We start from the raw sequence: 25,176 nt of genomic DNA, 5'->3' as shown, positions 1-25,176 counted from the left end.
TGATAAATGTGTGGTACCTGAAAACAGTTATGACAATGCAAATGATTCACACTCACAACAAGACATTAGAGGTATACAACCATCCTCAGTTAAAGGTGGATGTGGGAAATAAAAGTCCAATGAGGTCAGAGTTAACTCTTTCGACTGAACCTTTCACTTCACTTGTGACCAAATGAGCTGGAAGGCTTGTTGTTGGCCGACAACCTGGGCAGACCTTTGCTTCTAACGGCTGCAGTTTGATTCCTTTTGATGCTTCAACTAAATCAGAGGTCGGCAACCCAAAATGTTTTAGAGCCATATTGGACCAAAAACACAAAAAAACAAATATGTCTGGAGCCGTAAAAAATGAAAAGTCTTGTATCAGCCTTAGAATGAAGGCAACACATGAGGCATGTTTCTATATTAGTTAGAACTGGGGGAAGTTTTTTTTTTTCATTATGCACTTCGAGAAAAAAGTCGAAATGTCGAGAAAAAAAGTCAAAATATTGAGAAAAAAGTCGAAATGTCGAGATTAATGTTGAAGTACAATCTCGAGAAAAAAGTGGAGATGTCGAGAAAAAAGTCAAAATTTGGAGAAAGAAAGAAAAGAGAAAAAAAAGAAAAAAGGAAAAAGAAGAAGAAAAAAAAGAAAAAAAGAGAAAACAAAGAAAAAAAAGAAGAAAAAAAGGAAAAAAAAGGTCAAACCTTTTTTTTAAAGCTCCAGGAGCCACCAGGGCGGCGCTAAAGAGCCGCATGCGGCTCTAGAGCTGCGGGTTGCCGACCCCTGGACTAAATGAACAAACGAGTACAAGGAAGGATCCGTGCGTATTTTCAGAGCACTGTCAACCAGGATCTCTCCTAAAACCTTTTAGCCGCTTTCCTGCTCAACAAATATCATTTCATTTCAGCATCAAAGTAAATATTCTAACGTTGATTTTTAGTAGAAGAACCTCTGACTTGCATTTGACCATCTTTGTTCATACTTACATTTACCACATCTCAAACTCTATCCTTTTCTTTAGCTGATATGGCGTAAACAGATCCTCTCATAGAAACTCCACCTATAACCCTAATCTTCCTCTGACTGCTGGCCGGTTCCTCTCACTGAACCTGTTACTGAACGGTTACTCTGGGCAACAGCCTGAAAACAATCTAACAATGCTTTTAAAACAGTGTTCATCATTTAAAATACTTTAAACTTTAATACTTTATGTCGCAGCTGGTCGACTGTTGAAGAGAATGGTTTTAAACCTGATTTTCTCATGCATTTTGTTGAGAAATTGGAAATCCTTTTCCCAGCGTTTCCCCTGAAAGAGCGTGTGATCAACATGCAGGACGGGCCCTGCAGGACTGAGACTGGGCAGCGCTGTGCTGAGCTCGGGGAGGGAGGGGGGATGATCCGGGCTGATGACGGGACTGGGGAACCCTGCAGGTTCTGAGTCTGGACTCACACCTGATACGTAAACGTCTGAACTAAAAGAGACTTTCCCTTTTCATGCAGCTGTATGTTAGGAATGGGCGATATTTACCGTTCATGATAAACCGTCAAAAAAATTCCCCACGGTAAGAATTTGTCATCTCGCTGTAAAAAACGATAAATTCCTGTTGATGACGTTTTTGTGTAAATCCTGATTTATGGTTCTGCGTTAAATCCACGCACAACATACGTGAAGGAAGGAAGGAAGGAAGGAAGGAAGGAAGGAAGGAAGGAAGGAAGGAAGGAAGGAAGGAAGGAAGGAAGGAAGGAAGGAAGAAAGGAAGAAAGAAAGGAAGAAAGAAAGAAAGAAAGAAAGAAAGAAAGAAAGAAAGAAAGAAAGAAAGAAAGAAAGAAAGAAAGAAAGAAAGATTCCCGTTGATTCAATTCAATTCAATTCAATTTTATTTATATAGCGTCTAATACAACAGAGTTGTCTCTAGACGCTTTCCAGAGACCCATACCCAGAACATGACCCCCGAGCAATTATTAAATAAACAATGGCAGGTAAAAACTCCCCTAGTGGGAGAAAAACCTTAAGCCAAACAGTGGCAAGGAAAAACTCCCCTTTAGGAGGGAAGAAACCTTGAGCAGGACCAGGCTCATCAGGGGGGACCCTCCTGCCGAGGGCCAGACTGGTGGGTCAGGGACGGCAGCAGCACAGCAGGCAGGTGGAAGCAGCAACGGGATGACCAGGGGTGGGGACAGCAGACCAGCACGCAGCTCCCGAAGCTCCGGCCCAATCAGCAAGTCCCAGGTTGGGGTGCAGGGTCAGGGAAAGACTTGTGCTCCGTAATGCAAGCTACAAGCCACCCACGACCACCTGCAGGACAAAAGAGAGAAAAGGGAGGAGAAGGGGGGGCCAGCAACGGGATGACCAGGGGTGGGGACCGCAGGCCAGCATGCAGCTCCCGAAGCTCCGGCCCAATCAGCAATCAGCAAGTCCCAGTTTGGGGTGCAGGGTCAGGGAAAGACTTGTGCTCCGTAATGCAAGCTACAAGCCACCCACGACCACCTGCAGGTTCCGGTGTCCGGCAAAGGATGCTGCAACATGGACAAAAGAGAGAAAAGGGAGGAGAAGGGGGGGCCAGCACAAGAAACTACAGGAGCGACTCTGACACACTAAAGTTTACACTACCTAGAGATTTACCAACACCAGCTAGAGGTTTACTAAACACTAACTATAGGCTTTACTAAACAGAAAGGTTTTAAGTTTAGTTTTAAAGGTGGAGGTGGTGTCAGCCTCCTTAACCCAGATTGGAAGTTGGTTCCATAGTAACGGTGCCTGATAGCAGAACGCCCGCCCTCCAAATCTACATTTAGATACTCTAGGAACTACGAGTAAACCTGCACTCTGAGAACGGAGAGCTCTGACAGGAACATAAGGCACTATCAGGTCTTGCAAATAATGCGGAGCTAAGCCGTTTTGGGCTTTATACGCAAGTAATAAAATTTTAAATTGGATTCTGAATTTTACGGGTAACCAATGGAGCGACGCTAACACTGGAGAGACGTGGTCTCTCCTGCTAATTCCTGTCAGTACTCGTGCTGCTGCATTTTGGATCAGCTGGAGCCTATTCAGCAAATTACTTGGACATCCTGCTAACAACACATTACAGTAATCTAGTCTAGAAGATACAAACCCATGAACTAGTTTTTCTGCATCACTCTGCAAGAGGATTTTCCTAATCTTTGCAATATTACGGAGATGGAAAAAGGCTATTTTACAAACCTGATTGACATATGGTTTAAACGACAAATCCTGATCGAAAATAACACCAAGGTTTCTCACAGTTGCACTGGAAGCCATCGCAACACCATCTAATCCCTTCCTAAGATGCTCTGGACCAAGAATGATAACCTCTGTTTTATCTGAATTTAGAAGCAGGAAATTTCTGGACATCCAGTCCTTGATGTCCCTAAGACATGCCTGAAGTTTAACTAACGGTTCTGTTTCATCCGGCTTCATAGACAAGTAGAGCTGCGTATCATCAGCATAACAATGAAAGTGTATGCCGTGATTCTGGATTATACTTCCCAACGGCTGCATGTATAAACTGAACAAGACTGGCCCTAGCACTGAACCCTGCGGAACACCATAACAGACCCTCGACTGTTCTGAAGAAACCTCATGTACATGAACAAACTGGAACCTGTCAGATAGGTATGATTTAAACCAACATAGAGCTGTCCCTTTAATCCCAACAACATGCTCTAACCTGTGCAGTAAAATGCCATGATCTATAGTGTCAAAAGCAGCACTGAGGTCCAGTAGAACCAGTATGGACACTAATCCCTTATCTGAGGTCCAGTAGAACCAGTATGGACACTAATCCCTTATCTGAGGTCCAGTAGAACCAGTATGGACACTAGTCCCTTATCTGAGGTCCAGTAGAACCAGTATGGACACTAATCCCTTATCTGAGGTCCAGTAGAACCAGTATGGACACTAATCCCTTATCTGAGGCCATAAGGAGGTCATTCGTGACTCGAACCAGTGCATGATGCATTCTGAACCCTGACTGAAAGACTTCAAACAGATCATTTCTATACAAATAGTCACATAACTGGCTTGAAACTGCCTTTTCCAGAATTTTAGATACAAATGGAAGGTTGGAAATTGGTCTATAATTAGCTAAGGTGTCTGGGTCAAGGGAAGGTTTTTTAAGTAAAGGTTTAATTACTGCGACTTTGAAAACCTGTGGTACATATCCTAAACTTAGGGATAGGTTAATTTGGTCCAGTATTGTCGTACCAATAAGAGAAAAAATATGCTTGAATAGTCGAGTCGGGATGGGGTCTAACATACATGTGGTAGACTTAGCTCTATTAACGAGTGAAGTCAGCTCAGGGAGGTCTACAGGATCAAAACAGTCTAGAGGCTGGTTGATGAGGTTTTTGTGTAACAAACATGGCGGATCTGAGTCATTCCAGTTTTGCAGTACAGGTGTAACTCATTTAATAGTTGTAGCAGTGTGAGTGCCACGGGGCCCGACCAACAGGATGGAGAGGACACGGAGTTTTGTGCAGAACCCTTTTATTTAATCCAAATCACCCAGGACACAGTGCAGAAGCACCTCACGCCAGCAGCAACTCCTCCGACCAGCAGCTCCTCCGACCCCTTGCTGCTGTCCAGCTCTGCATTATAAGGCAGGCAGGGTGGAGAGAACCAGCCACTCAGGCGGATGGGACACAGGTGCGTGTGTCCCATCAACCTCTCCACCCTGCCACAATAGTTTTTTATTAATTAAATTTAATTGGTGTAGTTTAGTAGCATGTAGTATCTTTTAGAGCAGTGATTTGGGGGCTCCAAAGACTGAATGTGGTGATAGATTTATAGTTTATTGGTATTTTTTTTATCGTCATTTTTATCGTTATTGGGATAAATGCCAGAAATATTGTGATAAATTCTTTAGTCCATACCGCCCATCCCTACTGTATGTCCATGTGAGATCCCCCCGACACAAGCGGGCGTCCAGGCTGCTGTTCCAGTGCTACTGTCATCATGAACCTTCTGCCTCCTCAGGTGTTCATCCTGTACTTCAAGCCCAGCACATTCAGGTGCATTCTGCTGCGCTGGGTCCGGATGCTCGGCTTCTCCATCGTATACGGGACCATCACACTGAAGATGTACAGGTGCGTTAGCGACTCATCAAATGTACCACTTCTACAGGATTATGCAGGGTCCATATGAATAATTATTGGCATCGCATAAACACAGGATGTTTAGTTTAGTTTAGTTTAGTTTATTTATTTAGCAATATAAGACAAATATGAACAAAAAATGAAAAACAATGAAATAACATGCAAGGAAAGGAAGAAGCCTGGTGGCTTATATAGAATCCTTTCCATATATGAATAAAAAACAAAACAAAGCTACACAAGGGAGAGTAAAAAAAAACAAAAAAAACACAAGAAAATGTAACTCAGATCAAATAATGAACATTACAAAGATGAAACAATAAGAAAGTTCTTTAAATGTTTTTTGAATATTGGCAAGGATGGTGATGATTTAAGAGATTTATTGAGTGAATTCCACAAGTGGGGGTCTCTGAAATGGATGAAAGATTGATGTTTCCGTGTTCTACAAAACGGTAAATTAAAATCATCTTTGTGCCTTGTGGCATAAGAATGAATATCGGAATTAACACAAAATAAATTATGAAAAGAAGAAGGAAGATCTTGTATATAATTTTTAAATTTGAACATAAATAAACATGTTTTAAAAATGTTAATTTTATTGACTGATAATAATGAATATTTAATGAAAAGGGGAGCAGATGGCTCATATCTGTTTGTGTGTTATATCATTCTGAGAAACCTTTTTTGAATTATCAATAATTTATTAATATATGTTGAATGTGTGGAAGCCCATGGACGGATGACGGTTAACATCTGGAACTGAACTTTTAAACTTACTGAAGGCTGGAAAATAACTGAGGGCTAAGTTCTTGGAGGGTAAAGGTTTTAATCCAGCAATTAAAAAGAACATGAGATCGTTCAGTTAGAGATGCAGAATGTAATCTCCTCTATCAATGGAAGGCTGAGTGCGTCTCACCTCTGTGCAGGGTGCTGAAGGTGTTCCTGTCACGCACGGCCCAGCGAGTGCCCTACATGTCCAGCTTCCACCTGCTGAGGATCCTGGGAGTGATGCTGATGACGGTCAGCTGGTTCCTGTGCGCGTGGACCGTGGGGGTCCTGCAGAACCGGGACAGGAACATACCCGTGTTCCTCACGACCAACACGGCGGACGGGCAGGGCTTCAACCTGTGTTACCTGGACCGCTGGGACTACATGATGGCTGTGGGTGAGCGGCAGCAGAACAGCAGCCGGGGCCATCGCTCCCCCGCGCCAGCCAGTAATGCAGCAACGTTTTCAGGCCTAATTCTTTATAAAAGGATTTTTTTTTTTTTAATCCTATGTGCTTGATCGATCCCCCGCTGGGATTCTGTCAGCCCAAAACATTTCACTTATTAAAGTCAAATTATGCCGAATCAGGTCTCAGGACAAAAATAAGATTCAAATTAACAATAATTTGACTGTATTCATTGTAAATGTGAAGTTTTGTACACTGGCCAATGACTGGTCAGTAATGTTGCACTAAAGTGGTCGGATGTTGAGAAAAGTGAGTGCAACCACCATTTTTACATGAGGTCAAACCCAGAGGTGTCAAGTAACCAAGTACAAATACTTTGTTACCTTACCTAAGTAGAAATTCTGGTTATCTATACTTCACTGGAGTAATTATTTATTTTACTTTTACTCCTTACATTTTCACACAATTATCTGTACTTTTTACTCCTTACATTTTAAAAACAGCCTCGTTACTCTATTTCATTTGGGCCTTTAATAAAAACTATCCAGTTAAATTGCTCCATCCAGATAGAGTGAATTTGGTTGTGGTTGTTTCAGATGTTCTTGTCCAGTTTTGTTCTTACATCCGTTCCCTCAGATTCCTGCAACTAAACTTGGATGTACATTCCAATAAAGGTTAGGATAAATGATAACATGCCTCTGAAGTTTGACTTTTTGCACCATTACAATACTTATAGGCAACTAGTCATCATATCTGCTGCTCTCTGAAACACATGTTAATGCTCAATAGTACACATATATGAATAGAATAGAATAGAATAGAAGACTTTATTTATCTCCCAGAGGAGAAATTCAGTCGTGCAGCAGCCAAAACACACACACGCTTTATACAAAACATTTAAAATAGAAATAACCAATAAATAGTTAAATAATAAAAAGAGCAATATAAAAAGTAGAAAAAGAGTATGTACAAGAGAGAAAAAAAATAGTAAACACCAAAAAAAAATGGATAATATTTACAAAAAATTTACAAATATTTTCAAAAATACTTGAGGTATTTGAGGTATTTACTGGTTATTGCACTTATATATGGTTCTTTAATATATTTGTATTATACTAAGATGCATTCATTTTCAATGGCTTTTGTCCTTAATGGCTTTTTTCCCCCTTACATTACTTTTACTTTTATACTTTAAGTCGTTTTGAAACCAGTACTTTCATACTTTTCTTGGGTAAAAAACTTGAGTTGATACTTCAACTTCTACAGGAGTATTTTTAAACTCTAGTATCTATACTTCTACCTGAGTAATGAATGTGAATACTGAAGACACCTCTGAACCTGACTCTTTGAACTCGTAGATTACTACTTCGTAGGTGTTAGAGTAATGAAAACATGTTGCTATAACTGCAGACAGTACTAACGGTTCCCTGGTTCCTCCCAGCCGAGCTGCTGTTCCTGTGCTGGGGCAGCTCCCTCTGGACCGCCGTCAGGCCCGTCCCGTCAGCCTTCCATGAGCCGCGCTACATGGGCATCGCCATCCACAACGAGCTGCTGCTGTCCTCCATGTTCCACGTGTTCCGGTAACAACCAACCCTCTGCAGTTCATACCCAGCAGAGCAAACACGGACGTGGGATGATTTGGTGTTTTCTGCCTCCCTCAGATTCACCTTTCCGTCCGTCCATCCTGACTGGATGCTACTGCTCTCCTTCATCCACACCCACATCACCATCACGGTGACTCTGGCCTTGCTCCTGGCTCCAAAGGTATTGAGCACTTATATAGACAAAGTTGGTGCATAATGTATTTACATTAAAAAAAAACAAAGATAAAAAAGCACTTTTTTTGTCTGGAGAGGATATATTCAGTTCAGGTTATTTGTATAGTAGGCGTTAGGGTAGGCGTAAATAAGCAATAGCTTCAGCCTATTCCTTTTCGGTTAGGTCTGAACTAATGCCTTCAGTTTTACACAAGAAAGAAAACAAATAAAGAGCAAGTGCATTGAAATACAATCAATTCATTCCAAATATAATCCACTTAGATTAAAAAAAACTATTTGTTATAATCCAATTCCTCATAATTGTGTTAATGTCATGTTAATTCACAAAAGCAGGCGAGCTGAGAAGAATGGTTTTCAGCAAATCTTCTAGATTTACTCTTCCATCCTGAGAAAGAACTGGACGCCTGAGGAAAACCTCCCTTTTTTAACTGGAAGACACCTCCAGCAGCATCAGCTTAGGAAGGACATGCTTGTCCCTTAACCAGCTGCTGGGAAACGAGAGGACAGGAAAGTTAAAGACAAACACACGCCATCCTGCCAGGGAGATATCCTATAACCAAAATAATGCCATTCAAGGAGAGTAAAAAGAGCAGGGAAGTGCCTGACCAATCATGGGAGGTCCCTATAAGCCGGGGCCAACGCTAGGGAAACTAAAATGACGACCCGAGCCCGTTTTAACTTTAATCTTCATCAAAAAGAGCCCAAACTTAAAGATGTTTCCACAAGAGAGGAGCCAAATAACTGAAGGTTCACCTCCTATTCTACCTAATGAATATGTGTTAGATCTCATGGCAGTCCATCTCTGGAAAATGCTGTTATAGAAATGACTTCTACTGTACATGAAGCACCTTGAATTGCCTTGTTGCTGAAATGTGTTACCACATAGACTGACTCTTCCCGCTCCCTGGGTTTGCTCGGCAGTTCCTCCACGTGTCTAAGCCTGGCCGAGAGGAGATAGCAGCAGAGGTATACGAGGATGAAGTGGATCTGCGGCGCTCCACCTCGTACCTTCACAGCAGCTTCCGCTCTGCTTGGAGTGAGCGTGTGGACCCGGATGACTTTCGGGTAAAATCTCTTGTCCCCTTACACAGATGCTGTCACTTCACACTAGAATGAGCTGTACAGAAAATCAGAGAAATCTCAAAGGAAACCTCTAAAGATTAAACATAAATGTCCATTAATTTTATGTACAAATTTAATACAGCACCAATAAACCCGATATTAAATGTATTATAATTGAAATCGTGAATTAAAGCTGCAAGCAGCGTTGAACGGGCCATCGCACCCTTGTGCACGTTCAGGCTGCAGTGGAAGCTTGTATGACTTGCATGTAGATTCTTCAGACCTGGACATTTAGCGGATGACACCAGCCAAGACTCTCTATACCAAACCATTCAAAAGTTATGGCTTATAACTATCAGATATCGACCAATCAGATGAAGGGGCGGGGCTAATTTGCAGTATTTATGTTCAAGGACTCAAAACCATGTCCGATGACACCACCCATGACTCTTTATGTCAAACCATTCAAAAGTTATTGCAGAAAATCGGAACTATCACATATCGGCCAATCAGAAGAAGGGGTGGGGCTAATTTGCACCAATTAAGGTGAAGGAGTCAAAACCGAGTCCGATGACACCACCCACGACTCTTTATGTCAAACCATTCAAAAGTTATGCCAGAAAATAGGGACTATCAAATATTGACCAATCAGAAGAAGAGGCGGGGCTAATTCAGGCCAATGAAGGTCAAGTACTCAATACCGAGTCCGATGACACCACCCACGACTCCACGAATAGGGACTATCAAATATGGACCAATCAGATGAAGGGAGGTTGCGCTTTTTGGCGTCTATCGTCGCCACGGTAACGCTTTTGACTGAGAAAAGTGATGCCCATCGTTGCAGGATGGAGACGCACATTTTGATGTATAACACACCTGGGTGCACGTTACGGTTCGGGCCACATTAACTGCCGGAGTAATGGCATAAATTGCACCAAAATTACACGATTAATTCAAAATGGCTGACTTCCTGTTCGGTTTTGGCCATGGCGCCAAGAGACTTTTCTTTAAGTTGCGACCGATTTTCGTGCATCTATGTCAAACCGTAGTGTGGGGCTTGAGGCACAAAGTTTTCTAGGGGGCGCTGTTGAGCGATTAGGCCACGCTCATTAATGCAAACCATTTAATATCAAATTTTTCACCAGGCCTGGCTTGCGTGCAAAATTTGGTGACTTTTGGGGCACGTTTAGGGGGAAAAAAGGCCCTCATTTCGTCAGAAAAATAAAAAAGAGAAAAAAAAAAGAAAACGAGGAAAAAAAATTCCTACAGATACAATAGGGCCTTCGCACTGTAAGTGCTCGGGCCCTAATTAGAGGTAAATAATATCAGACAAGTGAGCAAATGTATGACCTTTTATCCTTTATTCTTTTCTTCTCCTTAAATGTGTTCTCCTTACATGAAAACAACCTTCACCTGCCCTCTGACTTCTTGTTATTGTCTTTTCCTCTCTTTAACCATTTCAACTATCTCCTCAATCCCATCATCAAATCCCCTTCCTTCTTTATATGCACCAGGATGAACTGAAGAAGTTATATGTCCAGTTAGAAGTCCACAAGACCAAGAAGATGACGGCAAACAACCCTCACCTGCCGAAGAAGCGCAGTTCTCGGTGTTCACTGGGGAGGTCCATCATAAGGCGCATTGCTGAGTTCCCAGAATCTATGAGCCGGCAATGCAGCCGCGAAGAGAAAGATGGATCTTTCCGCAGTACGAGTGAGAATCATTCAGACTCTTTCAGGACGGTCCCAGATACTATTAGTAATAGTTGTAGAAGTTCAATAAAATCCCGCTCACCATCCATACGCAAGTCCTACAGCGACTACCACCATGTCAGGGAAAGGGACTCTTCCCTGCGAGACTCCAGGTTGAGGGCAGATTCTGTGCAGAGAGCCTCTCAGCGATCTGAAACAGACTCTCTGGATATCCCAGCAGGAGTCTGCAAGTCAGCCAGCGCGCAGAATCTAACAATTGATACCAACCTCCTACATCCGGACCACAGCAGGCTGCATAAATCTTGGAGCCTGAGCTCCTCCACCACCCACTCTATAGAGAATATATCCAAGATCTCCAGATCCAGCACGGTAAGTTCAAGGCAGAGCATAAGTGACCAGACCCGGAGCGCTCTCCAGTCGGAATCCTTTGACAAGACTGAGGTCTGCCCTTGGGACGTGGAGCCAGAACAAGCGGAGGAAAAGAACCAGAAGCACGTCACCATCGCAAACTCTGAGAGCAGTGAGGAAAGGAAGCCACCGTCCCCGAAGAAACTGATCTGTCCCTGGGACCATTTACCGCCCGTGGAAAAGACTCCGCCCGTGGAAAACACATCACAAGATGACACTGTGTCCACTAAAGTACCAGTTACTGCATCTATAAGTGTACCGGGCTCCCCGTTCCCAAAGGTCACCAAAGAAAAACGCGCCTTCTCCTTACGCACCACCACTAATAAGTGGCTCTCTGTGAAATCTATTATTGCAACCGCAGATTCGGGCAACAAGTCCAACAAAGACGGAAATTTGGATCGAGAAGATTCTGTTTCACAAAAGAGCCAGGAAAGTGCTTCCACGACCCCAAGGTCTGGATCCTCGAGTAGACGTCCAAGTGTGGAAAGTAGGACTCTGCTGAAATTAATATCAGCAACAGACGCCAAACCAAGTCTTGTGAAGCAAACTGCAGTCAGGCTGTCGTCCGTGGACTCAACGGACAAAAGTCCAGGAAGGCTCTTGATTATGAAATCATCTGTCTACTCTGGAGATGTCGATGACTTGCAGAAAGATGGCAACTCTGAACACGGTTTTCTATCTCGGCAGAGCAGCAAACGCAGTAGCATAAGTTCCTGGGGCAGCTCAAGAACTCCTTCCATGCACAGAAGAGGTAGTGCTCAACTCAGACTTGTCAGTACCGCCTCCCCCTCAGATGTGTGTCCATGGGAAGGAAGTGGTTCTGCCCCACAGGGAGAAGGACCGAGAAAGCAGCAGAGCATCAAGGAATCACAAGTGCATGAACGATCTAACGTATGTCCATGGGAAACACCAGACCAAGGGAATGTGGGAGGAAAAGTGGGGGGCAAACCTGATGTGTGTCCTTGGGAATCCCAAGATATTCCTGCGTCTGGTCAAACCGCCCTGACCATGACTTCACAGCCTCAGCCGTCTTTAAAACCTGTAGGAGACGTATGTCCATGGGAGACTGCAGAAAACCCCCAAATTTCGATACAAGACAGTGAACATGGGAATGTTTGTCCTTGGGATGCTCCGGCTGAAGCCGTATCTGAGAACCTGAATCCCTCGCACAATATGGGAACGCTGACTGTTCCCTTTCGACAAGAAGTCATGAAACCCGCCATCTATCCCAGTGCGTCCAAGGATGGTATGAGTAATAACCAGTCACGCAATACTCTCTCACCTTCGTTGAATCAGGGTGAGCAAACAGCCAAGACAGCTGATAGCTGTCCATGGGAGTTCCCTGATCCACCGAAAATCGTAGAAAATATTTGTCCATGGGAAGGGGCGAGCGAGGAGCCTGCAAACATAGACTCGGCTTCACAAATGACAATTAAGGTGGACATTTGTCCCTGGGAAACTTCGCATCAAGACCAACCAGGTAATGTGGAAAAAGACGCCACGCCCATAAAAACTGCTCCCGTAGAGACTGAAGCTGCAGAAGGCACGAGAGTAAATGTGTGTCCCTGGGAAACTGGGCCCCCAGAAAAAACTACAGATACAGAAATGGAGCCACAGGGGCTGGAAAAACCTCTGGATGTTTGTCCTTGGGAGACGGGGGAGCCAGAGATTGCCAAAACACCAGACAGTCATGAAAGAGAAGCTGCAAATCAGGCAAATGTTTGTCCGTGGGAGACAGAGATACCCGCTATAGTGAAACCTGAAGAATCAAAACCAACAGAGACGCCGCAAGGACAGGGAAACTCTGGAGGAGATGCCTCTCCACCAAAAACAGATGCAACGACAGACAGCAGTCAGGGAGATGTCTGTCCGTGGGAGACAGAAGAACCTAAAGTAGCAAAAGACAACGTTTGTCCGTGGGAGACGGAAGAACCTAAAGTAGCAAAAGACAATGTTTGTCCATGGGAGACGGAAGAACCTAAAGTAGCAAAAGACAATGTTTGTCCATGGGAGACGGAAGAACCTAAAACGCTGAAGAAGCAAGACAGTGACCGGACAAGCGTTTGTCCATGGGAGACGGAAGAACCCCAAGCGATCACACAGCAGGACGGCGCTCGGGGGGACGTTTGTCCATGGGACACAGGAGACACTGAAGTTGGAAAAACACAAGTTAGTGTTACGACAGATGTTTGTGCTTTGGAGAGCGCAGAGTCAGGAGTTACAGGCAGGAATGGCAGCAATGGAGCAGAAAATGTGTTTGTTACCAACAGTAACAACGATGAAGCCACAGAAAACCAACTTATGGACGGGGGTCCGGCAGACATTGACACCGAGGAAATGGATGAGTCCAAAGCAAGCATGGCCCTGGGCCGGCGTGATGCGTTATGTCCTTGGGGAGTCGGAATGAGCGCATCAGGCTCCTTCACAGACAATAACTCGGATGTCTTTACGTGGGAACCGGAGAATATTCCAGAGGAAGATGAGGAAGATGACGCAGAGATTGCTGGAGAGGCGTTTGTATTCCCATCTGACTTATGATCTATGATCTAAACCTGGCCAACGTTTATTTCTGGCTTCCCCTGTCAGATCAAGGACACGTGACCTCCAGAAAGACTGGAGCCCCGGCGACAGTGGGGAACCGCAGGCCCAACAGAACTGCTTCCCTACATTTAGCAGCAACTAGGGCATGTGAAAAAGAAATCACTGAAATAATTAACTGATAACAAAAACCAATGTCTCAAGTTTGCTTTTCCAGTTAAACCATGGTCCTGTGTAACTCGTAGAGACTCGGTGAGCTTGACACTAAAGGCTGGGCAAACAAATGTCACATCACTGAAGCACATTAAGTGGACTTATTCCAGCCTCGACTGGTCCAGCAATGACATGCAGACGAACCGGGTGCTGGAAGGACATGCAAGGTTATCACAGGAAGTCTCCTTTGTTCCTGCTTCTACCCCTGATTTGAAATTAAAACATATTTTTTGCCATTGCTGAGGTGAGATGGTAACAAAATCTGCATTGCTCACAAAAAAACAAAGAGGAATTAAAGTCTAATCCTACACAATTTACATCAATGTTTCCCTCGTCATTATAATGTTTGTAGTAGAATACAGTTTTACAATGGGATGTCAGGCTGCTTTTCAGTTATAATTATTTAAAAAATTAACATAAAATAAGCAGCATCCTCCCAAAACTTCAGGCTCTTCACCGAAAACTTGACACATTTTCAGTTTTCACGAACGTCGTTATTTCACAGCCACATTACATACTCCTAAACAGGAAAATGAATCATACCGCAGTAACTGAATGCGGTAATGTTGTTCTCATTTCAACAAATATGTAAAAATGTAATTATTTTTTTTTAATGGCATAAACCAATAAAAAAAAAAATTTAATTTTTAAGATTTCTGCTCCTTTGAGTTTAATTCTTGTGTCTTTGCAGGTTAGATGGAGCGCACAAGACAGAATACAGGCGGTAAAATTTATGTTAAAAGACTGAATTAGGCAAAAATATTTGCAAAATTGATTAATCCAGTTTATTTTAAAACATTACAGCTGCTTTCACAAAATTCCACTTGTCCTAAGAATTATGGTTAATTTATTGACTTTGTTAATTATATAGTTGTATAGCTCAGTGAAAATCTTAATGCAAACTTTTATTTACCAAAAAAGAGTAGTAAAGGGATAAACTCTGGTTATAATCATCTTTAGTGTACAGAAATTAAATCTGGTTAATTACAGATCAGTAAAATATTTTTCTTTATACATTTCAATTATGAGCTGATAATTTAAGTCGGGTTCCATATTAAAACGTCTGGCATTAATCTTTAATACATTCTGAAGTTTAATTCCCAAGTTTCAGAGAAAAAGCTTGTGAAAGCCATAGGTATGTCGTAAATGTTTTATGGACTAACTTTTTTATGTGTTCTTGTGTGTGAAGTTATTTTTCTGTTCACATCAGCAGTAACGAGTCATCAGCGGTGACGAACGCTTCACTGGTGTCCGTTACTTTCAAACAGCTCAAGTTATTCTTCGAGTCAGTACATCAACTGTTAAATGTGGCACCTTTTTTGTCACGGCAGCATAGTTTTGTGAGCATTGTTGAATGTTTGTGTTTCTGAAAGAGTGTGCCGTAAACTGTTGTCATGTAAAAGTAATATCTTGTAAAACAGCCCTTGACTTGCACTGACGTGTGAAGGAGACGCTACTTTTTATTTTTGTAATCCCTGAAACCAACATGCAGTATATTCATCACTGAAATAAACCAATTTCTATAGATCTGTGCCTTTTATTGTTTTTAACATGGGTAGATAATGCAAGTGATGTGAAAAACAACTGTAATAATGACCAAAGGCGTTGATTTTGTTGTAAAGAAGCAGCTTTAATGACTTCAGGACAGTTATTTGTTTATACTAAAACTCCCCTCCTGCTTCAAACGTTTAAACAGTCAACCCCCTTATTTAAATAGCAACAAGCAGCACACAGAAGTCTGGTTTCCAGGTCTGAGTCGTCAACCCCAGTGAAATATTCAACAATGTTTTGGCCCATGACCATTTCTCTTGTGATTTAATGGGCGCCCCCTCGTGGTCTATTTATACCACTGCACCGATGCTGGTTTGGGAACTTGGTGATTAAGGGCGTCAAATTCATCCCACGGCTTCAGTTCTGGTCCAGGAATGAGCACCGTCTGCAAGAGTGAGAGGAGCACAGATGTATTACTGCTAAAAATCACACTTAAAATAAACCACATCATTTAAATCCCAAGCAACTTAAGTGGAAAAAAAATCTTTAGTTTTGAAGCAAATTAAAATTATTTTGATATAAAATACATTCAACTTATCACATAAGATTCATCGTCGGACAGCAACAAAAAGAATCACTGTTATCAAGTTTATGATTATTTTATAATCTAAATTTTCTGCTGATGAAATAATAAGCCTGATGAAATATTTCAAATGTTCTACTAAAAGTTTAAATAGAACTGTATTTGTTGCCGGCCACTGAGGAAATGCTGCTTATATGTTACTATATCACTACATATTCCCGCCTGCTCGGGGTTGGAGGTGCAGAAGTCCATTTCATCAAGACCCACAGCAGCGTTATGGTGAGTGTTAAAATGACAGCTGTACAGCAACTGCAAAACTACTTTAATAAAAGTATTAAAATGATTCTAAGAAATTACCTCTGCATTAGAATATTAATAAGGGATATATTAATATCCATTAGTTATCTATTAGCAGTAGTATTTTAGAGCTGGAGCAAACATTTGACAGAAAAATCCGCCTTCAGGATACTTAAAAAAAATAAAATAAAAAATAAATACTGGCTCGTCTCCACGAGGAAGAAAAATGTGTCTGCTTCCCTTCTGTGTTTAAATTCCCTGGTTTGAAGTATCTGAGAAGGAAGAGCATGAACCGGACTTTTGCAGTCCAGAGGTGAATAAAGAAAACTGGTGTGATGTTAGTGGATGTGTTTCTTGTTGAAAATCTTACGGTGACTGGTTTTGAGCACAACTTTTGAGCGAGTCAGAGACTCCCTTCTTTTATGGGAACGTAAAGTTTCAGACCATTTAATCCAACTCTCACCCTCCCACTGCTGATTACATTACATAATCTCAATTAGCTATCAGTTATATGCAAAGGTACACAACTTCCCATTCCTGTACATTTGTACAAGCTGTTTTTATACAACAGATAATAGAAATTGGGGAGAAATTGATTTCCAGATGTCTCTTTAGAGAAAAACACTATCTGATGTTGGAACAATGATTTCAGTTCATACTCAGATCATATTTTTCTTACACTACCGTGGTGTTGGTGTGTAGATCTCAGCCTCCATTCAAAATATAGAGGAAATTTACTTTTGCACTTTTCTAAAACTGATTTAGCTTTTACTCAGGATGTTCCACAACACTCGTGTTTCTATGCAGAAATGCGTGTATAAAAGCTGCTCATGTAAAACAATTACCTGACAGGGCTACACAGAGCGTCTAAGCCAGGGGTGTCAAACTCATTTTGCTTGGCGGGCCGGATTTGACCAATTTTTTTCTCGCGGGCCGCACGCTCAAAATAACAAAAACGGTGCAGAAAATGTTTTCTGTAATTCCTTTTTTTTACTATTGTTATCTAATCCAATATCAGTTTAGTTAATTTTAAAGGAAATATGCACTTTGTTTACACTGTATTATGTAAAATATAATTCTTCAGGATCTTTTCTTGAAATTTCTCGTTTTTTTTCAAATTATGTAAGATACTTTTAATATCATTTTACAAAGATAAACAGAAACATGTATGTTTTTTTTATATTTCGCTTTTTTATAGGAAATTTAATTAAAAGCAAAATCTTTCTTATTACATCATCTTTTTTAGCAGTGATATTTTTCCTGCGAAAATATATAATAGTAGTCAGTTAATAAAAATAAATGACCGTTTACAAAGAAATAAAATCGGCAAATGCATTCTAGAAAACTAAAAAAATGTCAAACTGCTCTCTTTGTGGATAAAACGATGGATTTGTAGAAGAAATATATTATGGGATATGCTGCGATTCATGGCAATTATTTATGCCTTCCTTTTTAGTAAATTAACATTTCGGTTTTTTGCGTTGGAAACTTCTTGCGGGCCGCATGAAAATCTCTCTCGGGCCGCACATTTGACACCCCTGGTCTAAGCACTTGACAAACTTCAAGTATCTATCTCCACAACATTGATGAAAACACTGAACAGTCATGGAGTCCTTTCATGGACCAACTGAAGAGCGAGGAACACTGGGACAAACCACCTCTGTTGCTCTGCGTAGAACGGAACCTGCTTTAACTGAGCGAGTTTATTATGTTTAACAAAACCTCTGGCACAACACTGAAGGAAAATCCTTTGCATACACCAGAAGGGAGCAGGTTAAACGGTAATAAATTAAGAGCCGCGAGAGTTTACGTTTGTGGAGCAGAATTCTGACGGTAAAACAAAACCAGATATTACAGACTGTATATCTGAGAGAACGCAGAGGGGATTTCAAGAGGGTACACAAATGCATATTAAAAGATAAATGACACACAAAAAAAACTTGTCTTTACCAAGAGAGAGGTTAAGCTTGAAAAACAAGACACGCTGTATTGAATTTAGTTCATGTTATTACTGAATGAAGTAAGAACGAGCCTGTTAAAAAAAGGATTCTTTACATCATTTTGAAAGAGAAGAAAAATCCACAGGTGTCTGACTTTATCTTTGCCAAAAGAAATCAAGTGTTGACAGCTGTAGTAATAAGTAATAAGTTTACCTTATTAATGGGATCCTTGGCAGGAGCCCAGGACGGCACAATCTTCCCATGTAGCCTCCACCTGCCGTACGGGTTGGTGAGGTGTCGCTCCATGACCAGGTACTCCAGAACGTCCTTCGCCTGCTCCTCGTTGCCCAACATCAGCCTGCCGAACCGGTCGTATATGGCCAGAGTCTGTACGGTAAACACACACAGAAATACCGCTTCAGATTCAGTCAAAACTGATCCATTTAAACACAAACCCCCCAAAAAAACAAATAAAAGATTTTAACTCTGTAAGGACAGTTGAAAGTAATGTTCTCAGCTCTTAACGGGATAGTTAAGGTAAACCGCAGTATGACATTTAAAATAGGCCTGTGTTGAAAAAAATCGATTTCCCAATTCTAAATCGATTCTCATATTAATTCCTAAAGATCGATTCATATGTCTAAAGATCGATTTTTTGGGGTTTTTTTTCTTTTATTTATTTATGTATTTTTTTTTTATTATTGCATTACAACTTTTGGTTATTTTTTTGTTTATCCCCAAAAAAGGAATGTTTTGTTGGACACGAGAATAACTGGTGCCATGTTTTTGCCTTTAAATATGTTTAAAGGTATGAAAACATTAAAGTGTTAGGTTATAATTGCATAAATTGTCTATATTTCATTACTTTATATACTGTCTTGGGGTTACATTTGCAAAAAATGCTAAAAACCAAATGCTCAAAAATTTAAAATCAAAATAGACCGAAAATGGAACAAATAAAAACGGAATGTGGGAAAAAATAAAACCGATTTCATCCGTCTCTGTTTCCTCCCTGGATCTGTTTGGTAATTCTGACCCACGATGTTTCTGAAAGCAGTTCTATCAGCATTCTGGGAGCTGATTGGTCCTTACAGCATCATTAGCTGCAATACTTGCTGTTGAATCTCAATATAATACTAGTATTAATATGTTGCAGAACTACAGTCATATCATTCATGCAACAGCTCAAAAAACAGTTTTAATAACAGTAACCCAAATCAATATCGGAATCGAATCGGATCAAATCTTGATAATCAATTCTGAATCTTAAGAATCGGAATCGAATCGATTCTTGACATTTGAATCGATCCTCAGCCCTACATAGAAATACCGCTTCAGATTCAGTCAAAACTGATCAATTTAAACACAAACCCCCCAAAAAAACCAACAAAAGCTTATATCTCTGTAAGGACAGTTGACAGTTCTCAGCTCTTAACGGGATATTTAAGGTAAACCGCAGTATGATATGAAAAATCTCAAAAACAAACAGGAAAGTAAAAGAAAGAAGTGAAGAACGGAGGAAGTAAGGGCATTGGTAGAACATTCATGAACAAGGGTGTGTTGCATGTTCAGTCTCTCACCTGCTTGGAGTGCATCCGGACCGTCACCTGCCCGTACAGGTTTCCTTTGGTGACCATGTCGGGACAGCGGGCGTGGACGACTCTGGGCAGCTCCAGGGACTCCACAAACCTCCAGCGGATCGTCTTGTAACGGTTCCCCCTCGTCATCTCCTGAAGTCGGCACAAACGGGGCGACAGCAGGAGTTAAAACGGAGAACTAAGAATTTGTTGAAGCTATATGCAGCTTAGAGACAACTCAACCAAGAACTTACAGGGTAACACCTTTCTGTCACCAAAGAGTGAAGCTTCTCCCGGTTGAACCTGAAAGACAAGCAGCAGATGTCACGCTTCCCCGCCAGAGACAGAAACCAGCTCTCACCTTTAAACTAATCCCAAAATCATTTGTGAAGTTGGAGGAGTTGGAGGAGCAGGAAATTCAAAGCTGATTTTTAACCATATAAAGCTGCATTTTTAAAAAGTGGAAAAAGAGGTCCGTTTAAAAACTGAAGCTTAAAGACACACAAATCAAAACATAAATGTAATAATGTTTAATTTCTTAATAATCCTAAACTGACATTTTGAGGTTATATTTTTGTTTATTTGGTTAATTGCTTACATCTCCTATTGATCTTAAACAATTGTAACTGTGTGCCGTGGAAGTAGAAGTTTCAATAATCTATTTGCGTTGAGAAGAAAACATTTACAGAAACAAGAAAGAGCAACGAAGGACAACATGAGGAAAATAATGTGTAACATAATGACAACTAAAACATGAATATAAACAAATGTGGCTGCAGGTTAATGTGGTTGTTGTGGAGATGAAGGCTGACCAAAAAGATCCGAACATAGTCATCTTTATTTTATAGCAGAACTGAGGACAGACGGACTTCTTCTCTCTCTTCTATAACACATGTTTGAGTGTAATGATCAGTGTCTGCAGAGTGAGATCAGTTCATTTTCTTACTGTGCCAATGAGTTGTGAGCGTCGACGAAGATTTCTTGAGCTTGCTCTGCAAAAGTCTTTGTTGAAAACACTGAGTCATGCTCTTTGATTTTACGAATCCTGAAACAACAAAATAGTACATTTTGATCACTCTATGACAATTTGCATGTAATAAAAAAAAAGAAAACAGTGCAATAAAATGGTTTACAAGTAGGCCTGTGTTGAAAAAAATCGATTTTCCAATTCTAAATCGATTCTCATATTAATTCCTAAAAATCGATTCATATGTCTAAAGATCGATTTTTTTTTCTTTTTTTTTTCCTTTTATTTATTTATGTATTTTTTTTTTTCAATCATTACATTACAACTTTTGGTTATTTTTTTGTTTATCCCCAAAAAAGGAATGTTTTGTTGGACACGAGAATAACTGGTGTCATGTTTTTGCCTTTAAATATGTTTAAAGGTATGAAAACATTAAAGTTTTCAGTTATAATTGCATAAATTGTCTATATTTAATCACTTTATATACTGTCTTTGGGTTACATTTGCAAAAAATGCTAAAAACCAAATGCTCAAAAATTAAAAACCAAAATAGACCGAAAATGGAACAAATAAAAACGGAATGTGGGAAAAAATAAAACTGATTTAATCCGTCTCTGTTTCCTCCTGGATCTGTTTCGTAATTCTGACCCACGATGTTTCTGAAAGCAGTTCTATCAGCATTCTGGGAGCTGATTGGTCCTTACAGCATCATTAGCTGCAATACTTGCTGTTGAATCTCAATATAATACTAGTATTAATATGTTGCAGAACTACAGTCATATAATTCATGCAACAGCTCAAAAAACAGTTTTAATAACAGTAACCCAAATCAATATCGGAATTGAATCAAATCGAATCAAATCTTGATAATCGATTCTAAATCTTAAGAATCGATTATTTGAATCGATCCCCAGCCCTATTTACAAGTGGTGTGTTAATTCAGATCAATGCCAAGGCAACGCAGCTCCTGCAAGATCCAGAAACGCAGGACAAGAAAAGAGGTGTTACTTGAGAAGAAGACAAACTTACGCCAGCTGTGAGGCAGCACTCTGTCGCAGCTGCTCAGTTCTCTGTTTCAAGCCCTCTTTAGACAGAGCAGAGAGCCGAGCGTCTCCCTCTGGAGGGATGTACGGGTCAACCACTCCCGCTGGGGAACACAACAGGACAGGAGTGATCAATCAGTCCGTTTGATCAGAAACAGCTCCACACAGACTAAGGAGTTAAGTTCTGGTTTACTCTGCACAGTATATCATGTTCATAACAGCAACTAAAAATGTAGATATCAAATGAACACTTTGGCACTAATATCCTGCATGAATCTGAACACATTTACCCGTGCAGGCGATGTTGATGGGCCTCTCAAGATACTCCTGTCGGAAAACGATGCCTGCTTTTCGAGCCCTGGCTTCAGGGTCCTCTGTCGTCTTGCTCTTCGCTCCCACATTTGGAGGCATAAAGTACCTCTTCTTGGTCCGGAGGGGCAGGAAGAAGGGTGCAGGATGCTGCACGCCCAGAGGTGCCTCCACATTCTGAGAGAGGGCAGAGAAACAACGGTTAAACCACCAGAGACGCATGAACACACTGATTTAAAAATCTACGCTCAATAACAATGGACAGTTTTAGCTTTTGGAGACAATGTCGGCAATGCAGAGTTGGATGTTTATAGCAGTGTTCATTATAAAGCCATGTGTGAATATTTTCTTCTTTTCAAAAAACATTTATGCCCAGTAGATGTCAGCATAAAAGGACTTGAAAGGTTCAGTTTGGACAATAGTTCCTGAGAGTGCACCAGCACTTTCTCTACATAGTCCATGTTCCAGACCAGATATCAGCACCACTCAAGGTGACCAAACTTACTTATGATTTTTGAAAAGATCCATGTCTGTAGATGATATTTTGGTAAGATAACCTTCCTGAGTGGCAGCTGGATCATAGTTATCAGCTCATGAAGTTACCACCCCTTTCAGGTTCATTGATGATTCTAAATTGGGTATATTATACATTTCCTGAATCCTTATGGTCCTGTGAATATTCCAGTTTTTGTAATTTTTTTTTTTTTGTATCTTTTGTATTTTGTGTCTCTAATGTTTATAAGAGTAAGCTGGTTCCTTATCTCATTGTGGTGTCCTTTATGTTGCGTATTTGCATGATAAAGACCAGTTTGTGACATTAGTGGCTGTTATAGTTTCATAGGAGCCTAATGATGCTCTTCTAGTTCAAGGCTCACAATGACCGGTAACAACAATATAGTAGGGGTATATTATACATTTCCTGAATCCTTATGGTCCTGTGAGTATTCCAGTTTTTGTATTTTGTGTCTCTATTGTTCCTAGATGACACAGGGCTAAAAGATAGTATATATCATTTAGGCAAAAATGGTGTAAAAGTGTGTGTTGTTTATAGTTTAAAGAGCTGCAGTGACCTCTATGTTGGTCAGAAAGATTGACATCTTAGCTTGGATGAATGCTAGAAGGTCTCCTTTAAAATGATACCAAAGACAATATAGCGAAACATTGAAAGATATCCTGTACATGAGTCTAAACCAGGATATGCAGCAGCATCTAAAATGTAATGTTCTGAACTTCATGAGCTGATAACTCTGATCCAGCTGCCACTCAGGAAGGTTATTATACCAAAATATCATCTACAGACATGGATATTTTCTAAAATCATAAGTAAGTTTGGTCACCTTGAGTGGGGCTGACCAGTGACATTTTGCTGCAGAAACTTTGGTTTAAAGAGTTTAAGGTATTTCAAACACCAAGGTTAAGTTGTGCGTTTGAGTTTAACCACATATATGGCACTCTAAAGGAAAACAGTTAACACTTTAAAATACCTTTAAAGGCAGCATATTTTGTAATACTGTAAAAATAATAAAAAGGCAATAACAATGTAAAGCAATCATCAAAAGTGATTGAATGGCTTGTCTTTCATTAATGTTTATGTAAAAGCTCGTGTCCTGACAGCCGTCACTTAACCTGGTATGAATTATTCTGTGTAACGTTTTCACGACAAGAAACACGACTATTGAAAAATGACTATTCTTGAACTTATCAACAGTACAAATGTAAACGTTACTTAACAGCCAAACACCTTAAAGCTGCCGCAGGCTGCGCTGCGGAGGACCAGCAGCGTCCTGCTCAAGGGAGTCGCCATCTTGTCGCTGTCATCCCTCCGGAAGTCCAACAATAACTTCCGGTTGACCCTTTCAAAGTAAAACTTTGATGCTTAAATTCCTTTCGACTAAACACAAAGCTACGTGCGATGGTGCGCTTTTCCACTAGTACCACATAGTTAGTCCTCGAGGGCCGGTGTCCTGCAGGTTTTAGATGTTTCCCTGCTTCAACACGCCATGATAGACATGACTGTGTCATTAAGAGACTTTTCCTGATCTTGATGATGTGCTGATAATGACAATCAAGTGGGTTGAAACAGGGAAACATCTAAAACCTGCAGGACGCCAATCCCCTATGACTGACTATGTGGACCCCTGGCTATGTGCTTGTATGGGTATGTGTTGCAGAAAACTTGTTAAAAAATGTGATACCAGAGTCTAAAGACTTGTATGCACTTTTACTGTTATATGTGACAAACATTCACTACAGGCAGATGCACATTCTTTATTGTTACACTGAACAAAATTGAGCAAGTCCACACAGATTTACATTTATACAATCATTGCCACTGTCCTGGGCCTTGTGCAAATGGCTCCAAGCCTTTTGGTAATGTTGGGCACTAGATTTGGTCAGTTTATAGCTGCTTTGTAAAGGTTTTCATCCTCTTCCTGGCATCCACCGACATTTAATCTTCATGTAACATATAAATAAAATGATATTTTCCAACCAAAAAGGTTCCTGGTCGGACTCTTGATCCTGTCCAGGTTTTTTGTGTTTGAAGTTTGCATTTATCCCCATGCTTGAGTGGGTTATCTCTAGATACTCCAGCTTCCTCCTACAATCCAAAAAAATATTCATGTCCAGTTAAATGGTGACTCTACATTCCTGCTGAGACTGGAAACTTCTATTTCATTTATTTATTTATTCAAACAGGTTAAAACAAAAACAAAATAATCAGAATGCATAAAATGTATATACCGAAAAAAACAAAGAACAACAAAGAAAACCATAAGCAAGCAAATTAAAGAGACAAATCTATATGTAAATAAATAAATATCAAGGGAGAAAACAGCGTATTTCACTGTTCCCATAAGTATGTTGTAACATATTTGTTGTAGCTGAATTGAGCAAAAGAACAGACTGATTTCTAAAACACCTGTAAACATTTAGTTCACCATTTATTTCAACAATGAATAAGAAATGTAAATATCTTACTTAGATGTCT

The 25,176-nt window shown here is 40.6% G+C and overlaps 2 protein-coding genes across 2 annotated transcripts in view; one reads left to right on the top strand and one right to left on the bottom strand.

The window, feature by feature from the left end:
- gpr179 (G protein-coupled receptor 179) overlaps nt 1-15,518 on the top strand; it is a 43,416-nt gene extending 27,898 nt beyond the window's left edge. The window contains exons 6-11 of the mRNA XM_061727326.1: nt 4,980-5,089; nt 6,022-6,260; nt 7,711-7,849; nt 7,931-8,033; nt 8,969-9,112; nt 10,624-15,518. Coding sequence (XP_061583310.1) covers nt 4,980-5,089; nt 6,022-6,260; nt 7,711-7,849; nt 7,931-8,033; nt 8,969-9,112; nt 10,624-13,767 — 3,879 coding nt within the window. The 3' untranslated portion in view covers nt 13,768-15,518. The remainder of the gene's footprint in view (nt 1-4,979; nt 5,090-6,021; nt 6,261-7,710; nt 7,850-7,930; nt 8,034-8,968; nt 9,113-10,623) is intronic.
- Nucleotides 15,519-15,589: 71 nt separating this feature from the next.
- Nucleotides 15,590-24,009, bottom strand: mrpl45 (mitochondrial ribosomal protein L45). Its single transcript, XM_061727339.1, has 8 exons — nt 23,929-24,009; nt 22,169-22,364; nt 21,865-21,982; nt 20,815-20,913; nt 20,123-20,171; nt 19,872-20,021; nt 18,505-18,678; nt 15,590-15,916 (listed from the first exon to the last, which is right to left on the bottom strand). The coding sequence occupies exons 1-8, from the start codon at nt 23,989-23,991 to the stop codon at nt 15,818-15,820; spliced, it is 948 nt and encodes a 315-aa protein (XP_061583323.1). The 5' UTR covers nt 23,992-24,009; the 3' UTR covers nt 15,590-15,817.
- Nucleotides 24,010-25,176: the final 1,167 nt, after the last annotated feature.

This window comes from Cololabis saira, chromosome 1 (genome assembly GCF_033807715.1).
Source record: "Cololabis saira isolate AMF1-May2022 chromosome 1, fColSai1.1, whole genome shotgun sequence".
NCBI lineage: Eukaryota > Metazoa > Chordata > Actinopteri > Beloniformes > Belonidae > Cololabis > Cololabis saira.
Note: the sequence above shows the minus strand (reverse complement) of the source record. Positions and strands in the feature narration are given on the sequence as shown.